At 37.8% G+C, this 20,001-nt stretch overlaps 2 protein-coding genes across 3 annotated transcripts in view; both read left to right on the top strand.

The window, feature by feature from the left end:
* The first annotated feature begins 3,433 nt into the window (after positions 1-3,433).
* On the top strand, positions 3,434-6,886 carry hmgb2a (high mobility group box 2a). The gene is made up of 5 exons (XM_055010207.1): positions 3,434-3,567; positions 4,324-4,483; positions 5,401-5,549; positions 5,643-5,817; positions 6,216-6,886. Exons 2-5 carry the CDS (start codon positions 4,337-4,339, stop codon positions 6,390-6,392), a joined length of 648 nt encoding a protein of 215 aa, XP_054866182.1. The 5' UTR covers positions 3,434-3,567; positions 4,324-4,336; the 3' UTR covers positions 6,393-6,886.
* A 537-nt stretch (positions 6,887-7,423) lies between these two features.
* Positions 7,424-20,001, top strand: part of wdr17 (WD repeat domain 17) — a 44,224-nt gene continuing 31,646 nt past the window's right edge. The window contains exons 1-9 of one of the 2 annotated variants that reach the window (XM_023274496.3): positions 7,424-7,513; positions 11,726-11,854; positions 12,986-13,169; positions 14,059-14,289; positions 14,567-14,677; positions 14,921-15,061; positions 16,751-16,873; positions 18,981-19,168; positions 19,248-19,416. In XM_023274496.3, coding sequence (XP_023130264.1) covers positions 7,502-7,513; positions 11,726-11,854; positions 12,986-13,169; positions 14,059-14,289; positions 14,567-14,677; positions 14,921-15,061; positions 16,751-16,873; positions 18,981-19,168; positions 19,248-19,416 — 1,288 coding nt within the window. In that variant the 5' untranslated portion in view covers positions 7,424-7,501. Of the gene's footprint in view, positions 7,731-11,725; positions 11,855-12,985; positions 13,170-14,058; positions 14,290-14,566; positions 14,678-14,920; positions 15,062-16,750; positions 16,874-18,980; positions 19,169-19,247; positions 19,417-20,001 lie in introns of both variants that reach the window. The other variant, XM_023274497.3, reaches the window with a different exon arrangement.

Genomic DNA, 20,001 nt, shown 5'->3' with positions numbered 1-20,001 from the left:
AAAAATCATGTGATTAATCGCAATTAAATATTTTAATCGTTGCCCAGCACTAATTATACTACATTGTATTATATTATTTTACATTATATTATATTACATTGCACTATATTATATTATATTATTTTATATTATGTTACATTCTGCTATTTTATATTATATTGTTTTGTATTATATTATATTATATTATATTATATTATATTATATTATATTATATTATATTATATTATATTATATTATATTATATTATATTATTTTTAACTCTGTCACGGTTGGGTATATGAGGATCCATAAATAGTTCTTCCATGTAAACCTCTTTTTTTATCACAAACTATGGACGTTTAACATGCTATCTGTGAATTTTTTTGTTTGATATATCAAATGATTTATTTAAAATACATTTTTTTTTAACTGCCCATCGACCCAGTTTCAGCACTTTTTTTTGCACAATAAAATTTTAGGCTGTTCGAACGACGATATCTCGCTAACTATTAATGATAAAAACACTCAAATTTTATATTTGGAGAACTTTTTTATTTTGAAATTCCAATTCCATAACTGTTCGACTTGGATCAGAATATCTACTAACATTTTTATTTTTGTGGTACAACTTGTCAAGTCTGTTCAATCAGTTATGGAAGTTCAAAGAAAATAGCTTTTTAAAAAAATGTTGTGACCAAATATTTCAAATTAAAGTATTCTACATGTTTAGTTTTACATTATTCTACATGTTTAGTTTCAAATTAAAGTATTCTAAATGTTTAGTTTTATATTAAAGTATTCTACATGTTTAGTTTTACATTATTCTACATGTTTCGTTTTATATTAAAGTATTCTACATGTTTAGTTTTACATTATTCTACATGTTTAGTTTCAAATTAAAGTATTCTACATGTTTAGTTTTATATTAAAGTATTCTACATGTTTAGTTTTATATTATTCTACATGTTTAGTTTTATATTAAAGTATTCTACATGTTTCGTTTTGTATTAAAGTATTCTACATGTTTAGTTTCAAATTAAAGTATTCTACATGTTTAGTTTTATATTAAAATATTCTACGTGTTTAGTTTTATATTAAAATATTCTACATGTTTAGTTTTGTATTATTGTGACCATCAGCTTCAATATTGTTTATATTTCAGCTCAACCATAAACGTTTTTTTTATCTACTTGAAAATTTTAGATTCTGAATCAGCAACACGATGAGAAACGACAGTGAAAATTATAGGCTTTTATTTTGAAACTTTCCTGAGACGTTGTTCAAACAGCCTCAGATTTCAATGTGTGAAAAAAGTGGGTCGATTGATAATTATTCTGCATATTGTTGCATATTTTTTAACTATTGCACATGCTTTAATTTTACTTTTTTACACACTTTTTTTCTGTACAAAACCCGTTTTGTGTTGTGGGTTTTCCTTTTAATATTTATTGTGTCAGTAGATGTGAGGATGTTTGAATGAGACACAGAAAACTAAGAGTTGTTTTTTTTTGTTATTTCCACATATGATGCTAAAATTCAAATCTTTAACCCCGTAGCTGCTGTTTCTCGATGACATTTCAGACGGTTTATGGTGAATTTTTAATCTTCTTTATAAGATAAATCACTTCTGGAGTTGTTAAACTTCACAAGAAGAAGCTGTATTTAGATATTGGTACACCTTCGCTCATTTTTAGAATTAAATATGTGAAATGGATTAAAGTTTGTGACCTGCTGCAGTGTTAAATTGGTGTTTCGTCCTGCTTGTGCTGCTGTAAATGGCGTGATTTGAGTTTCTAATTAGCTCAGACTAGATTTGCAACCAACCACTTGCTCCAACAAAAGAGAAAACGTGGTGCTGATGTTTTCCTTTCACATGGATTCAAACCTCCACCTTCCCCACCCTTGACCTGGATGACAGCAGCTGGAAGTCCCTCTGAATAAATGTAAATCACATGGAAAACAGGTCAGATCAGTGGAAGGTTTCTTTTGGTTTATTTTACTGAAATGAAAATTACAGCACAAAATCACAATAAAATCTGTGAAATTGCCAGAAAAACGTGAAATTGACACAAAAAGATTCAAAAACATCAAGAAATGGGTCAAATTGTGATAAAAGACACAAAATTACCTCAGAACCACCGCAAAAAGAAGCAAAATCACCAAAAAGAGACAAAATTGACCCAAAAAAGACACAAAATCACCACAAAAACATCTGAAATCAACACAAAAAGACTCAAAACGATATTAAATCACCACTGGAAAAGACATAAAATTACAACAAAAAGAAGCAAAATCACTAAAAAGGCACACAAAATCTACAAAAAAAGACTAAAAAAATCCATAAAATCATGATAAAAAGACAAAAATCACCACAAAGCACATAGAACCTGTGTTGATTTCAGATGTTTTTTTGGTGATTTTGTGTCTTTTTGTGTCAGTTTTGTCTCTTTTTGGTGATTTTGCATCTTTTTGCGGTGGTTTTGAGGTACTTTTGTGTCTTTTATCATAACTTGATGCATTTCTTGGTGTTTTTGTGTCTTTTTGCATCTTCTTGTGTTGATTTCACATGTTTTTTCTGACAATTTCACAGTTTTTGTTCGGATTTTGTGTTGATTTCACATGTTTTTGTGGTGATTTTGTGTCTTTCTGTGTTGATTTCACATGTTTTTCTGGTAGTTTCACAGTTTTTGTTCTGATTTTGTGTTGATTTCAGATGTTTTTGTGGTGATTTTGTATCTTTTTGTGTTGATTTCACATGATTTTCTGGCAATTTCAGTTTTTCTTCTGGTTTTGTGTTAATTTCAGATGTTTTTGTGGTGCTCTTGTCTTTTTTGTATCAGTTTGGTCTCTTTTTGATGATTTTGCATCTTTTTGCAGTGATTTCCGGTAATTTTGTGTCTTTTGTCATAATTTGATTCATTTCTTGGTGTTTTTGAGACTTGTTGCATTTGTTTGTGTTGATTTCAGATGTGTCTGTAGCATTTTTGCATCTTTTTGTGTTGATTCCACATGTTTTTCTGGGTATTTCACAGTTTTCTTCTGATTTTGTGTTGGTTGTTGTTTTGTAGCATTTGTGCATCTTTTGCAGTGGTTTTGTGTCTTTTCTAATCATAATTTGATGATTTTTGGTGTTTTTAGTCTTTATTTTTGTATTTCTGGATGAACCCGCTGAACAGTTTTTGTTTTTATTCATTTACTAACTTATTTAACCGGAGACAGAAGCTGTTCTGTGGTTGCTGCCGGTAGAAAACAAATGGTTAAACCGTAACCGGACACATCGGGACGTTTTTCTCCGCCAGCAGCGAACAAAGGAGCTTTTTCGCGCCATACGTTTAAAACCCCGCCGCAGCCAATCGGCGCTCAGGTGACGCACACAAACTGACGGGACGCTTCGACCAATTGCTGCGGCGCATTCCTCCGGAGCCCTGCATTCAAATTTAAATACAGATTTTCTGACCAATTAGCTCGCAGCGGGGGAGGAGCCGAGGCTCTACTTCTAGTCAAGTTAGTTGGGCCTTGCGGACGGTGACAAAACAGTTGCGCGTTCTTCCTCATTCAGTCGGTTACTGGTTGTCTCGCTGAGAACAGGTAAGGTTCGCTCTTTATTTATTTATTTTACCGCTTCATCTCTTATTTTTATCCTTTAAAGTCATCTTTTACGGTTTTATTTAATCTACGCGACACCCAGCTTGTGCTTGAGCAGCTTTCCAGCGACTAAACCCGTTTAGTAAACTTACGGTTTGAATTTGTCATTTGAACGTTCGCGTAAATTGGAATAAATCGTGTTTGTGGAGGAAACTGTCGGTTTGTGTTCGTTTAAATCAACTGAAGGTGGAGTTTGTGTCTGTTTTCACGGCGGTTCAATCTGCCCAATTTAGTGCGCAACATGCACTTCAAACGCCATTTGGTCCGGTAGCTTAGCCTGCTAGCTCCGCTCCGGGTTTAACTATGAATGAGGCTCGGTTCGGTTCGGTTGTGGTTCTGGCTCCACTGCCAGCCGACTGACTACAGGCCGACGTGTTTGTGTGGGACTGAACCGGTTCGTACCGGGTCACTTTGTTGGGGAAGTTTCGGGCGCAGCCGCGGTTTAGGCGGGAAGATACAAAATGGAGTCGCGTCTTTTTGTCCCAGAGAGGCAGAAATCCGATTAGAGCCTAAAAACAGCCTCCGGGCGGCCGCAGGCTTTATTACAGCCGCAGAAACACGACTTAGAGCAGGGGACGACGGGTGTGGGGATATTTATTCCCATCTAGATTAACTTAGTTTGTGTGCTTTTGTAAAGTTTTGTAGCTCAGCGACAGTAACAGGCTGTGTTTCTTGTGGTGGTTTTTTGTTTGTTTGTAGGTTAATCGCAGTCATGAGAAAAGACCCAAACAAGCCGAGAGGAAAAACCTCCTCCTACGCCTTCTTTGTGGCGACCTGCCGGGAGGAGCACAAGAAGAAACACCCGGGAACCAGCGTCAGCTTCTCCGAGTTCTCCAAGAAATGCTCCGAGAGATGGAAGGTGATTAACTGGGTGGTGTTTTAGTTTGGCTCTTATCAGGCATTTCCACACTACTGCTGCTGTTTGTGCCCATTTCTGCAATTCATTCCAGTAAATATCGTGGTGTTTTTCTGTTTATCTTATATTTTGTATATATTATTTGTATACCTCACGTCTTAAACTAAACTTATGGTTTCTTGTTTTTCTTACCGTCACTTTGATGCAGATTCCTCTTGTGTGACTAATGACTGAAAACGGCTTTAAATGGCTCAAAATTAGTCTAAAATGACTCAAAACACATCTTAAATGACTGAAAATGGGCTCTACATGACTCAAAACTCGTTTAAAATGACTGAAAATGGCTTTAAATTACTCAAAATTTGACTAAAATGACTGAAATTGAGCTCTAAATTATTCAAAACTGGCTTTAAATGACCCAAAATTTGTCTAAAATGACTGAAATTGGGCTGAAAATTATTTTTCTATTTGAACAGAATTAATTTCATTAATGTTGACCACTATTTGATCTAATGTTGAGGGGAAAAACACATTATAAGCACAAATCGGGACAAAACCCAAAATCTGCAGATGTCTGGACAGAAAGGTGTTTTAATGAAAAGGGTTGACTGACTGTGCAGTTAGATATTAGTAACATTTGAATCATAATATATATATATATATATATATATCAAAACTGTTTTAAAATTACTCAAATTTCCTAAAATGACTCAGATGGTTCGAAATTACTCAAAATTTGTTTAAAATGACTTAAAATTTGTCTAAAAGGACATTTGTTCAAAATTAATCAAAACTGTTTTGAAGTGGCTCAGAACTTGTCTGAGCCACTTCAAGAAAAGTATAAATTAAGGAGGTTAGATATACACAGTATAAAGACTGGATGTCTCAGTTTTAAGACTTCTTCCTCTTGTCCTCTGTAGACTATGTCCCCCAAGGAGAAGGTGAAGTTTGAGGACATGGCCAAGAATGATAAGGTCAGATACGACAGAGAGATGAAGTCCTACATCCCTCCTAAAGGCGCCAAGAAGGGCAAGAAGAAGAAGGACCCCAATGCCCCCAAGAGGCCCCCGTGAGTCCACATTTGGTGTTTTGAAGAAATCAACGGTAGAAAGTCACTGTCGGGTTGCGGTTGTTGAGCTTCCTCCGTGTTGTTCCTCCTCAGGTCCGCGTTCTTTGTGTTCTGCTCGGACCACCGCTCCACGATTAAGGAGGAGAACCCCGGGATCTCCATCGGCGATATCGCCAAGAAGCTGGGTGAGCTGTGGGCCAAGCAGACCTCCAAGGACAAGGCTCCCTACGAGGCCAAGGCTGCCAAACTGAAGGAGAAATACGAGAAGGTACCCACAAGATCACAGTAGATGTATGATAATGTAATAGTGCAGTAAATGTGGTCAAAACTGGTTTAAAATGACTCGTAATTGGCCTAAGTTGACTTAAAACTCAGTAAAATGACTGAAAATCAGTTCAAAATTAATCAAAATGGATTCAGAACAAATCAAAATTTGTCTAAAATGACTGAAAACAGGTTCCACATGACTCATAATTTCTCTAAAATTACTGAAAATGGGTTCAAAATGACTGTCTTTTCAAAATCTGTCTAAATTAATCAACACTGGTTTATAGTGACTCATAATAGGCTTAAGTTGACTTAAGTCTCAGAAAAGTGTTGAAAATGGGTTCAAAATTAATCAAAATGGATTCAGAAACAATTCAAAAATTTCCTTTTTCTTTCCAGGATGTTGCCGCCTACAGAGCCAAGGGCGGCTCAGGGAAGAGCGACGCCGGGAAGAAGAGCGGCCCCGGACGGCCCGCCGCCAAGAAGGCCGAACCGGCCGACGATGATGACGACGACGAAGAGGACGACGACGAAGACGATGATGACGAGGACGACGATGACGAGGACGACGATTAAAGTGTGTTAAAGGATGTGAAGTTTGTTCAGCTTAACTCCCGTTTGTCTGTTTGTGGATGATTCCATCAGTATAGCCTGCTGTCCCTGTAGGTCCGACCTGTACTCCTCCTCCAATTCAGGGATCTAGTTTTTGTTGCTTAGTCCCCATATATTTCTTATTTTAACTGTTTTTCTGCTGAATTTGGGCTGTTCCATCTTAGACCCAGCTTTAAATCTCCTGTGATGAAACATGGACTTCTGTGCAGGCTGTGGACAGCAGCAAGTAAAGTTTGTTTTTGTTGTTTTGTTTTTTTTTTTTTTAAAGAAATTATTGTTTCTGGAAGCACTGCTCATGTTTTCTGTTGTAGTGGTGCTGCTGTTTCTTCACAGTCGTTTTACTGCCAGGATTTATCTGTAGTTGGATTGAAAGTGTTTGCAGCCATTTTTAATGTGGAACTCTGAAGACTTGTAGAACGGATTTTCTTTTGTAATAAAATTTTGTATATTGATTATAAGCGTGTGGAAACGAGACTTATTGAGGGTGAATCGGTCCAGGTTTAATCCCATTAATGAAGCTTTTGTTCTATTTAGGTGCAGATTAGTGACTTTAGTAACACCTGCGCTCAGCTGCTGCCTCCAGGACCAAACTGCCAACATGAACACCTGGCAGAAGGTTTGAGTCACCTGGGTCTAGGTAGAGAGAGTCCAGCTGCTTTTAGTCACAATAAATGTCAAATGAGGTCAGACTCAGAAAAGTAGTTCAGATTTTTAAAACTGATGCTGAAAGATAGAAATGGGACACTAAAAGATGGGATGAAAAAAAAACAACTCATAAATGACACTGAAAGATGTAAAAATTGCTTGGATCCAAAATGACACTAAAAGATGCAGAAATGACACTAAATCTAAATATCTGATTATATCCTAGATTAGATGTGAATAAATCCTGGTTGGTTCCCTCTAATTTAATCACACGTCATGTTGTGATTGTGTGACGTCACGCCGCGGGCAGCCAATAGCTGATCGCGATGATTCCTCCCGCAGACCAATCAGCGGCGCCGTTACAGCCCACCTGGAGGAGGACGGGGATCGGTGCTGCTCACTTCAGCACCGGGAGCTGTCCGCGGTGCATGAGCCTGACGGTGAGGACACGCAGAAAAAAACACACACACACACACAATGGGCGCACGGTTAATGACGAACACACACTGAGGTGAGACGGCTGCTCGGGCACACCAGAAAACCCGCCGCCGCCGCTGTGCGCGACCCCGCCGCCACGCGCAGGTGTGTCTCACGCACGGATTAGTTGGAGCTGAAACCTGTTGATGAAGCTTCGAGGATCGATCATCGATAGATCAGGTATTTATCAGACCTGTCCGCACAGGTGCTCGGCTGACGGGCACACGCACACGCACGCACATATACAGACACACACGCACACACATACAGACGCACGTACACGCAGACACACGCGCTGTGTCCTGATTGCTCCCAGGAGAACCTCATTCTGTTCTATGAGGTTCTTCAGTTATTCTGTTGTCAGGAGACTCTCAGGTGAGATCAGGTGATTCTGTGACGTTTATCGGCTGCGAATTAAAACGTCCTCTGAGAGAAACGCTTCCGGTTTGACCGTGAACGGGTCCGTGTTCCTCCTGATTTACTGCCACTGTGAGCTTTATTAGAGCGGAACCAGAAACCGATGGAGGCAAGAAGCACACCTGATGTGACGTCACAGCGCGGGCGTGGTATCACTTCAGTCACGCTTGATCCTAAAGTCTCATTTTTTTCATCATTCAGCTAAAATATTTCTGCTTGGTTATTTGTTCGTTTTCAATAACGATGCTTCAAATTTACTGAGAATTTTTTTAGCTTTTATTTTGAAAAATCCACATTTTCCTTAGCGTCACATTTTTCCAGGTGTTTGAGGATCATAACGCAAACACTGTTAAAATATCAGATAAACTTTCTCTGAAATCTGTTATTTTCATGGTCTAAATGTTAGTATTCTAACGTCTTCTAAATAATTTTGACAACCAATAATCATCTCCAGCAGCTTTTCTGTTGTTTTTATAAACTTAGAAGACAAAAAACTCTAGCTGTAGAAGCCAGGAAGAATCTGATCGGTCACTGATTTGTTTTTTAGATTAACTCTAAAGTGTCTGAGCCACAAATAAAACTCGCAAATTGTTCTGATGTCAGCTGTAAGGGTGAATGCAAAAATGTTTATGCACTGAAACTGGTTCAGAAGGACTCGAAGTTTGTCTGAAAAACTCAAAGCTGGTTTGAAATAACTCAAAACTCATCTAAAACGACCTGAAACAGGTTCCAAATGACCCAAATTTGTCTAAAACGACCTAAAACTGATTTTAAATGATTCAAAATTCATCTAAAATGACTCAAAATGACTTTAAATGACTCAAATGTGTCTTAGATGACTGGAAACTCCTTCAGAATGAATCAAAATCTGTCCAAAATTAATCAAAACTGGTTTAAAATGACTCAAAACTTGCCTAAACCGGCTCAAAATTTGTTCAAAATGACACAAAATTGGTTTAAAATGGCTCAAACCTTTCCTAAAATGACTCAAAATGGATTCAGAACAAATCAAAATTTGGCCAAACTTAATCAAAACTGGTTTAAATGGACTCAAAATTTGTCGAAATGACTCAAGCTTGCCTAAAATGACTCCAAATTTGTCAAAACTTAATCAAAACTGGTTTAAAGTGACTCAAAACTTATCAAAAATTGCTGAAAACGTGTTCAGTATGACTCAAAATTTGTCCAGAATGACTCAAAACTGGTTTAAAATGACTCAAAATGAGTTCAAAACAAATCAAAATGTGTCCAAAATGACTTGAAAATGGTCCAGAATGACTCAAAACTGACTTAAAATTACTCAGAACTTGTCTAAAATAGCTGAAATTGGACTCAAAATTACTCAAAATTTGGCTGAAATGACTCAAAACTGATTAAAAAACTACTCAAAATGTGTCTGTAATTACTCAAAATGAGTCAAGTTTGTCTAAAATGAACTGGTTTTAAATGACTCAAAAACGTGCCTAAAATAACTCTAAATTTGTTCAGAATTACAACTGGTTTAAAGTGACTCAGAAGTGGTTGAATATGGACTCAATCTTTCTCAAAATTTGTCTGAAACGACTCAAAACTGGTTGAAAATTACTCCGACAGTTTGTCTAAAATGACTCAAAATTTGTTCGAAATTAATCACAACCGGTTTAAAGTGCCTCATAATTTGTCCAAATGACTCAAACCAGTGTAAAGTTGTAAAGTGACCCAAATGTGTACAAAATGACTCAAAACTGGTTGACAATAACTCAAAATGACAGAGTTTGTCTAAAATGACAAAATTAATCAGAACTGATTTAAAGTAACTCAAGTTGTATAAAATTACTGAAAACTGACTCAAAATGACTGAAAATTTGCCCAAAATGACTCAAAACTGGTTTAAAATGGCTCAAAATGAGTTCAGAACGAATGAAAATTTGTCCAAAATGACTTGAAAATGGTCCAAGATGACTCAAAACTTGTCTAAAATTTCACAAAACTCATCTAAAATTACTGAAAATGTGTTCGTTACCCAAATTTTTCCAAAATGACTCAAAACTGATTTAAAATTACTCAAAACTCATCTACAATTACTGAAAATTGACTCAAAATGACTCAATATTTGTCAGAAATGACTCAAAACTGATAAAAAAAATTACTCAAAATGAGTCTGACATTACTCACAGTGACAGAGTTTGTCTAAAATGAACCAAAACCGGTCTAAAATGACTCAAAATGAGTTCAGAACAAATCAAAATTTGTCCAAAATGACTTGAAAATGGTTCAAGATGATTCAAAACTCATCTAAAATTACTGAAAAGTGTTCAAAATGACCCAAATTTGTCCGTACTGACACAAAAGTGGTTAAAAATAACTCAAATGACTCAAAATTTGTCCAAACTAGCAAAAGCTTCTATGAAATAGCAAAAACAATATTTCAGAAGGGCTCAAAATTTGTCAGAAATGAATCAAAATTTGTTGAAATAATTCAAACTTTGTTCAAAATTAATCAAAACTGGTTTAAAGTGACTCAGAACTTGTCAAAAATTACTCAAAACTAATCTAAAATTACTGAAAATGTGTTCAAAATGAGCCAGATTTGTCCAAAATGAATCAAAACAGACTTAAAATTACTCAGAACTTGTCTAAAATTACTGAAAATGGACTCAAAATTACTCAATATTTGTCCGACATGACTCAAAACTGATAAATATAACTTAGAATGAGTACGAAAGTACTTAAAATGACACAGTTTGTCTAAAATGAACCAAAACTGGTTTAAAACAGCTCAAAACGTGTCAAAAATTTCCAAAAGTTGGTTCAAAATGATTCCAGTTCGCTAAAAATGCCTGAAAATGTGACAGAAACACTCGTTAAACCCGTCCACGTTGACGAAGTGAAACAGGAAACAGAGTCATATCTGTGTCACTTCAAAAACCTTCCAGGTGAAACAGAAGCTGGACTTCCTGAACCTTGTTATGTCCTCGTTATGTCCTCGTTATCTCCTCGTTTTCTCCTGAACGATGCTTTCAGATGCTAATGAGCTGGTTTGAACCAGACGGGAGGTTTTTGAAGAACCGCCTTTGAAAGCTGCTCCTCTGATTTTTACAAACCGGACCCTTTAGAACCAGTTTAACCAGAAGGAAGGCGGTTTATTCTGACTGATGGAGCTGTAGAGGAGCAGCCAATCAGAGCAGAGATTAATCCATTAATCCAGTCCTCTGTTTAATCATCTAATCCTGCTGCAGCTCAAACACAACTACACCGGAAAAAATTACCTAAAAGTACCTAAAATAAAGACGCTGGAGGTAAAAACTGATTCAAAATGACTGAAAATGTATCCAAAATTAATCAAAACTGGTTTAAAACTACTCAAAATGGGTTCAAAATTGATCAAAATAGGTTCAGAACAAATCAAAATTTGTCCAAAATGACTCAAAACTTGTCAAAAATTGCTGTAAACGTGTTCAAAATTACTCAAAATTTGTCCAAGATGACTCAAAACTTGTCTAAAATTACTGACATCTGACTCAAAATGACTGAAAATTTGACCAAAATGAATCAAAACTGGTTTAAAATGACTGAAAACGTTCCTAAAATTACTCAAAATGGGTTCGAATCAAATCAAAATTTGTACAAAATGACTTAAAAATGGTTCAAAACTCACCGGAAATGACTCAAAATGTGTTAAAACTGACTTAAAGCTGTTTTGAAATGACTCAGAATGTGTTTAAAATGACTCAGAGCTGGTTTAAAATGACTCAGACTGAAGTCCTCCGTGTGTCCAGGTGAGGATGGTGAAGGTGAAGCAGGTGGGTTTGTTGGCCGCTGGCTGTCAGCCCTGGAATAAAGACGTTTGTGCCGCCAGCGGAGATCGATTTGCCTACTGTGCTACTCTGGCCATCTACATCTACCAGGTGAGGTTTCAACTCGTTATTACTATTATTATTGTTATTATTTTACCCTCAAACACAAGAAAACCAAACATTGGAGACAAGACTTTTCTTTCTTTACATTTAGTCCATGGGCCTGGACCTAAAACTTCAGGTATCGGTACCACCTGAGGTGACCAATTCTTTTTGGTATTTTTAACTTGTTATAATTTGGTCGAGTCGGGAACTTCACGTTAGTAAATCTGTCAGCAGAAAGTCAAACAAGATCGTAATTGTCCCAACTCTACTAGTATTAATATCTTTAGTTCCGTAATTTAAACTGGAACCTGAATTAGTTCCACAGTTTATTTTTCCGTTTTGTCTCCCAGAACCAGCAGGAAACTACAGAACTATGGAGGTATTGGGGTTTAATGGCTTCCTATTGGACTAAAATAAAGTGTGTAAAACTGCTGGTGTTTTTATGAACCAGGCTGATTATATACATGTTAAAACATTACAGTTTGCACAGTTATAATTAATAAGGTTCCTCCAGCAACCTGTTCTCTGAGCTGATATTTTAAAGGTTCCTCGAGATCCTCCCAACAACAGAGGTTCCTTGAGGTTCTCGTCTGCATTAACGAAGGTCGGGGAGTTGAACTACTGCAGAGAATTCTCATAAAAATCGCCCTTTCTTCCTTCTTTACCTGTTCTGTAGGTTTGGTTTGTTTATTTCCTGTTTTTATTTTGAAATCCCTTGTGTGTTTCTACTTCCTCCTTTGGTCTGTTTCCTTCCTCTTTTGTTCCCCTCATTAGTTTCACCTTCGTCTCTGGTCAGGTTTCTGTTTATTAATAGTCTTTCTGTTTTGTGTCGCTACTTCCTGTTTACATCAGCGCGTTTGTTGCTATTTCCAGTTTACATCAGCAAGTTTGTTGCTATTTCCTGTTTACATCAGCGTGTTTGTCGCTACTTCCTGTTTACGTCAGCGTGTTTGTTGCTACTTCCTGTTTGTTTGTCTTCGTGTTTCCTGTTATCTGTCCCAGGTGTTCACCTGGTTTGTGTTTTTCTTCCTGAACTCCTGGATCTCTGGACCCTCTAACCCTAAAGATGGATCTCTGGACACTCTAACTCTAGCGATGGACTACGTCTTCTGAACTTTTCTTCTTGCTCCTCTGCAGCTGGACCAGCAGTACAACGAGTTCAAGCTGAGGTCCATCATGTCAGAGCACAAGAAGACCATCACAGCCATCAGCTGGTGTCCCGACAACCCCGACCTGTTCGCATCGGCGTCGGCCGACAACCTGCTGATCGTCTGGAACGTTGCAGAGAAGAAGGCTGTGGCCAGACTGGACAACACTAAAGGTAGGAAGATGAAGGCTAGAGGGTTAGCAGGGATGTTACCATGGTATCTGATGCTGTGGAACCAGATCTCCATGGTAACTGATGCTGTGGAACCAGATCTCCATGATAACTGATGCTGTGGAGCCAGATCTCCGTGGTAACTGATGCTGTGGAGCCAGATCTCCATGGTAACTCATGGTGTGGAGCCAGATCTCCATGGTAACTGATGTTGTGGAGCTAGATCTCCATTGTAACTGATGCTGTGGAGCCAGATCTCCATGGTAACTGATGCTGTGGAGCCAGATCTCCATGGTAACTCATGGTGTGGAGCCAGATCTCCATGGTAACTGATGTTGTGGAGCTAGATCTCCATTGTAACTGATGCTGTGGAGCCAGATCTCCATGGTAACTGATGCTGTGGAGCCAGATCTCCATGGTAACTCATGGTTTGGAGCCAGATCTCCATGGTAACTGATGTTGTGGAGCTAGATCTCCATGGTAACTGATGCTGTGGAGCCAGATCTCCATGGTAACTGATGCTGTGGAGCCAGATCTCCATGGTAACTGATGCTATGGAGCCAGATCTCCATGGTAACTGATGCTGTGGAGCTAGATCTCAATGATAACTGATGCTGTGGAGCCAGATCTCCATGGTAACTGATGTTGTGGAGCTCGATCTCCATGGTAACCGATGCTTCACAGTTTGATCTCCATGGTAACTGATGCTTTACAGTTAGATCTCCATGGTAACCGATGCTTCACAGTTAGATCTCCGTGGATGGTTGAACCACCTGTTCTTCTGATTCCTGTAAACTCTGACTGCAGCTTTAGTTTCTTACACACAGAAAGTCTGGAAATGTCATCCAGCAGTTCGTCTTTCTGGTTCTGAACATCTCTTCGTGTCTCTCAGGCATCCCGGTGTCGGTCAGCTGGTGCTGGAACTCGGCGGATGGCGTCGCCTTTGTGTCTCAGCGAGGTCCGCTGTACATCTGGGTCTATCGAGGCCCGGACCCCGGCGTCACAGTGCACAAAGAAGCCCACTCCTTCCTGTCCGACATCTGCCTGTTCAGGTGGCATCCCACCAAGAAGGGCAAGCTGGTGTTCGGACACACAGACGGCAGTTTGTCGGTGTTTCAGCCAGGTATGGATTCACACCTGAATGCAACTAAATAACTAAAACTACTCATGTAACTCTCTGGACCTCACAACCTGCCAGCTGGTGGAAAAAACAGGTTGTCTTTAATAAAATCACCAAAATTACAGCTTCGACCAACCCCAACCCTAAATCCAACTCCAACCCTAAATCCAACCCCAGCCTAAATCCAAACCCAACCTAAATCCAACCCCAACCCTAAATCCAACCCCAACCCTAACCTTAACCCAAACCTTACTTTTGACTTTTGTTTTTTTCTGTCTAGGCAGCAAAAGTCAGAAACACGTCCTTCGACCGGAGTCTCTGGAGGGAACGGATGAGGAGGATCCGGTCAGTGCTCTGGAGTGGGATCCTCTGTCCACCGACTATTTACTGGGTAAGACTGAATTTAACAATCTTTAAAACTTTAACCATTTTTTAGTTTCTGCCATTTAAACATGCTCCAGGTCAAACTGACATCGTTGCTGTTCTGAGAAACGAACCTAACAGGAGGGTTCATTTTACTGACATGGAATAAAATTCACAACATTTGTCATCTGGAATCACTTTATAGAGTAAAATATGATCTATTTTTTTAAAATCAGAGGTGTGATGACAATGATCTCTGCCTGTCCCTCAGTGTCCAACCTCCATAACGGCATCCGGCTGGTGGACAGCGAAGCTCTGGCCTGCATCACCTCCTTCTGCTTCCCCTCGGCGGCGGCTTCGATCCAGTGTCTGGCCTGGGTTCCCTCTGCTCCCGGCATGTTCATCACTGGAGGTAAGCAGCGGGACGAGTCTGCGACCTGGAAACACCTTTAAAACGCTGGGCGAGAAACAAAATGAGGAACAAAACCAAAAAAAAAAAAAGGAACAAAATGAGAAAAACAAACCCAAAACAAGAAAAACCAGATGTAAAATGAGATAAAACAAGACAAAAATCAGACACAAAACTAGAAAAATAAGAAAAATTAGGAACAAACCAACACAAAATGTGAAACAATATGAGAAAAATGAGACACAAAACCTAAAAAAACAAGAAACAAAATGAGAAAAACTAAGAAAATAGGAAGAAAAACTGGATATAAAATGAGATAAAATAAGACACAATCAGAAAAACAAGAAAAATTGGAAACAAACCAACGCAAAGCAAGAAATAAAACAAGAAAAACAGACACAAAACCTAAAAACAAGAAACATAATGAGAAAAACCAACAAGAAACAAAAAAACTGTATATAAAGTGAGATAAAACAAGACACAAATCAGACACAAAAATGAGAAAAACAAGAAAAATGGGAAACACACTAAAAGAACTAGATGAGGAACAAAACCTAAAAAACAAGAAACAAAATGAGAAAAACCAACACAAAACAAGAAAAACTAGATATAAAATGAGATAAAACAAGACTCAAAATAACAAAAACAAGAAAAATGGCAAACAAACCAACATAAAACTAGATATAAAATGAGAAAAACAAGACACAAAAATGAGAAAAACAAGAAAAATGGCAAACAAACTAAAACAACTAGATATAAAATGAGAAATATGAGGAACACAACTTAAAAAACAAGAAACAAAATGAGAAAAACAAACACAATAAGAAGAAAAACTAGATATGAAGGAGACTCAAAATAAGAAAATCAAGAAAAATGGGAAACAAACCGACAGAATGAGGAAAAGAAGAAAAACGAGGAACAAAACCAATAAAAACAAGAAACAAGACAAGAAAATGAGACAAATTGGCACAAAACAAGAAAAACTAGATATAAAATGAGAAAAGTGAGACACAAAACCTAAAAAATAAGAAACAAAATGAGAAAAACCAACACAAAAAAAAAAAAATGACATAAAAGGAGATAAAATGAGAGACAAATCAGACACAAAACAAGAAAAACAAAAAAAATGACACACAAAACCAAAGGAACTCGATATAAAATGAGAAAATGAGGAACAAAATGTAAAAAAACAACGTAATGAGAAAAACCAACACAAAGAAAAAAAACTAGATATAAAATGAGATAAAACAAGACAGAAATCAGACACAAAACTAGAAAAACAAGAAAAATGAGGAACAAACCAACACAGAATGAGAAACAATATGAGAAAAATGAGACACAAAACCTAAAAAACAAGAAAGAAAATGAGAAAAACCAACACAAAACAAGAAAAATTTGATATAAAAGGAGATACAATGAGAGACAAATCAGACACAAAACAAGAAAAACTAGATATAAATGGGATAAAACAAGACAGAAATCAGACACAAAATGAGAAAAACAAGTAAAATGAGGAACAAAATGAGAAAAATGAGACAGAATCATCATTGAAACGTTGAATCCACAGACAGGAGAACTGTTTGATCTGTGGTAGAATATTGTTGGCAGGTTTGTGTGTCCGTCAGACTCATGGAGGAGGAAAACTGTTGGATTGTTTTGAGGATTGTGTTGACAGGTTTGTGTGTCCGTCAGACTCGCAGGTCGGTGTGTTGAGGATTTGGAACGTGTCGAGATCGACTCCTCTGGACAGTTTCAAGCTGAAGAAGACGGGATTCCATGCTCTGCACGTCCTCAACTCTCCTCTGGCCAAGAAAGGTGAGCAACACAACACAAAACCAAAGACACAACACAAAACACAACACAATACCAAATCTAAACACAACATAGGGATGCAAGCCACTGTGAACACTACAGTTGAGACACAAAATGATGGAAAAGCACACATAAAACAGCCACAAAGAGACACAAAATGTTCACAGGGACACAACATAATAGAAAAGAGACCTAAAATGACAGAAATAAGACAAAAATATTCACAAAGAGACACAAAATGATGGAAATAAGACATAAATATCCACAAAGGGACACAAAATGATGGAAATAAGACATAAATATCCACAGAGACACAAAATGACCACAACGAAACATAAAGCAACATATTAAGACACAAAAGGGCACAAATAAGACACAAAACAACCACAAGGACACAAAAAGTGACACAAGCCAGACACAAAATGACCGCAAATAGATAAAAAACAACACAAAATGACCACAAGAGACAAAAAACGACAACATTAAGGCAAAAATGACGGCAGTGACAAAAAAATTATAGAAAAGAGAGACAAAATCACCACAATGAAACACAAAATGACACAATTAAGACATAAAACAATTGCAAAGAGACACAAACGGACAGAAATAAGACACGAAATGTCCAAAAAGACACAAACAACACAAGACACCAGTCGACTGCAAAGACACACAAAATGTCTAAAAAGAGAAAAAGTGACACAAATAAGACACAAAATGCCCTCAAAGAGATAAAAGGGGACACAAATATGACACAAGATGGTCGCAAAGAGACAAAAAGCGACATTAAGACAAAAATGACTAAAAAATTTATAGAAAAGAGAGATAAAATAAACACAACAAAATACAAAATGACCACAATGAGACACAAAATGACTGCAGAGACACAAAAGGACCACAAAGAGACACAAAATGACTACAAAGAGACACAAAATGACACCAAAGAGACACAAAATATCCACAAAAAGACACAAAACAACACAAATGAGACAAAAATGACTGTAAAATGATAAAAAATGATTGAAAATAGAGACAGAATGACCACGAAGAGACACAAAATGTCCAAAAAGACATAAAACAACCACAAGGAGACCAAAAATAACACAATTATGACACAAAACGACACAAATAGGACACAAAATGACCACAAAGAGATAAAAAAAGTGACAACATTAAGACACAACCACTACAAAGAGACACAAATTGACAGAAATAAGACAAAATGTCCAAAGACATAAAACGATCACAAAGACACACAAAAGGACCACAAAGAGAAACAAAACAACACAAATAAGACAAAAATGACTGCAAAGTGACAAAAAATGATTGAAAAGACACACAAAAGGATCACAAGGAGATACAAAATGACCACAAAGAGACACAAAAAGATTACAGAGACACAAAACGACACAAATAAGAGACAAAATGTCAGAAATAAGAGACAAAATGTCCAAAAAGACACAAAACTACCACAAAGAGACACAAAATGACCACAGAGACACAAAACAAAGCAAATAAGAGACAAATGAACACAAGAGACATGAAATGACAGAAAAGAGACACAAAACTTCCACAAAGAGACACAAAACGACCACAAAGAGACACAGCGACACAAAAATAACCACAAAGAGACACAAAGAGACAAAAAATGTCCACAAAGAGAAACAAAATGACCACAAAGAGATACAAAGCGACCACAGAGACACAAAACAACACAAATAAGAGACAAAACAACACAAATAAGAGACAAAATGAACACAATAGACACAAAATGTCCAAAAATCCATAAAACAACCACAAGGAGACCAAAAGTAACACAATTATGACACAAAACGACCACAGAGACATAAAACGACACAAATAAGAGACAAAACGACCACAAAGAGACACAAAATGTCCAAAAATCCACAAAATAACCACAAGGAGACCAAAAGTAACACAATTATACACAAAATGACCACAGAGACACAAAACGACACAAATAAGACACAAAATGACCACAGAGACACAAAACATCCACTCTGACACCTTTAGTGGGTCACTAGTGCGTTTTTAAAGGATTGTGTGTCTGAGTGTCCATGTTGTGTTCCTAAAAGTGTGATTCTGTCTGCAGCCCAGAGCTCCGGTTCTCCCAGTAGAAGTCAACACACCAGTTCCACCAGCGAGGCGGTTCCTCCCCCCATGCTGTCCCAGAACAGGTCCTTCTCGCTGCCCCCGGGACACGCCGTCTGCTGCTTCATGGACGGAGGCGTGGGGCTCTACGACATGGCCGCCAAGAAGTGGGACTTCCTGCGAGACCTGGTACTCTGCAGAACCTCCGGCCGCTGACGGGGTCCGGGTTAGAACTGTGGTGTCATGGTTCCATTGTTCTCTGTTCCAGGGTCATGTAGAAACCATCTTCGACTGTAAGTTCAAGCCGGACGACCCCAACCTGCTAGCCACCGCTAGCTTCGACGGGACCATCAAGATCTGGGACACCAACACGCTGACGGCCGTCCACACCTCACCTGGAAACGAAGGAGTGGTCTACTCCCTGTCCTGGGCTCCAGGTATGACAACACAGACACACACAGGACACACACAGACACACAAAGGACACACACAGACACACAAAACGACAGAAAAGACACACAAAACGACCACAAAGAGACACAAAACAACCACAAAGAGACACAAATCGACAGAAAAGAGACACAAAACAACCACAAAGAGACACAAAACAACCACAAAGAGACACAAAACAACCACAAAGACACACAAAGAGACACAAAGAGACACAAAGACACACAAAGACACACAAAGACACACAAAACGACAGAAAAGAGACACAAAATGGCCACAAAGAGATACAAAACAACCACAAAGACACAAAACAACCACAAAGAGACACAAAACAACCATAAAGAGACACACAAAATGACAGAAAAGAGACACAAAATGGCCACAAAGCGACACAAATGACCACAAAGACACAAAACGACAGAAAAGAGACACAAACAACCACAAAGAGACACAAAATAACCACAGAACACAAAACAACCACAAAGAGACACAAAATGACCACAAAGAGACACAAAATGTTGTGTTTTGTATAAAGTAAATTAAAATCAGCTGATATTTCGACGTCTCTGTGT

This window comes from Amphiprion ocellaris, chromosome 4, assembly GCF_022539595.1.
Source record: "Amphiprion ocellaris isolate individual 3 ecotype Okinawa chromosome 4, ASM2253959v1, whole genome shotgun sequence".
Taxonomy (NCBI): Eukaryota; Metazoa; Chordata; class Actinopteri; family Pomacentridae; genus Amphiprion; species Amphiprion ocellaris.
The sequence above is the reverse complement of the archived record's forward strand: the minus strand, read 5'-3'. Positions and strand labels throughout refer to the sequence as shown.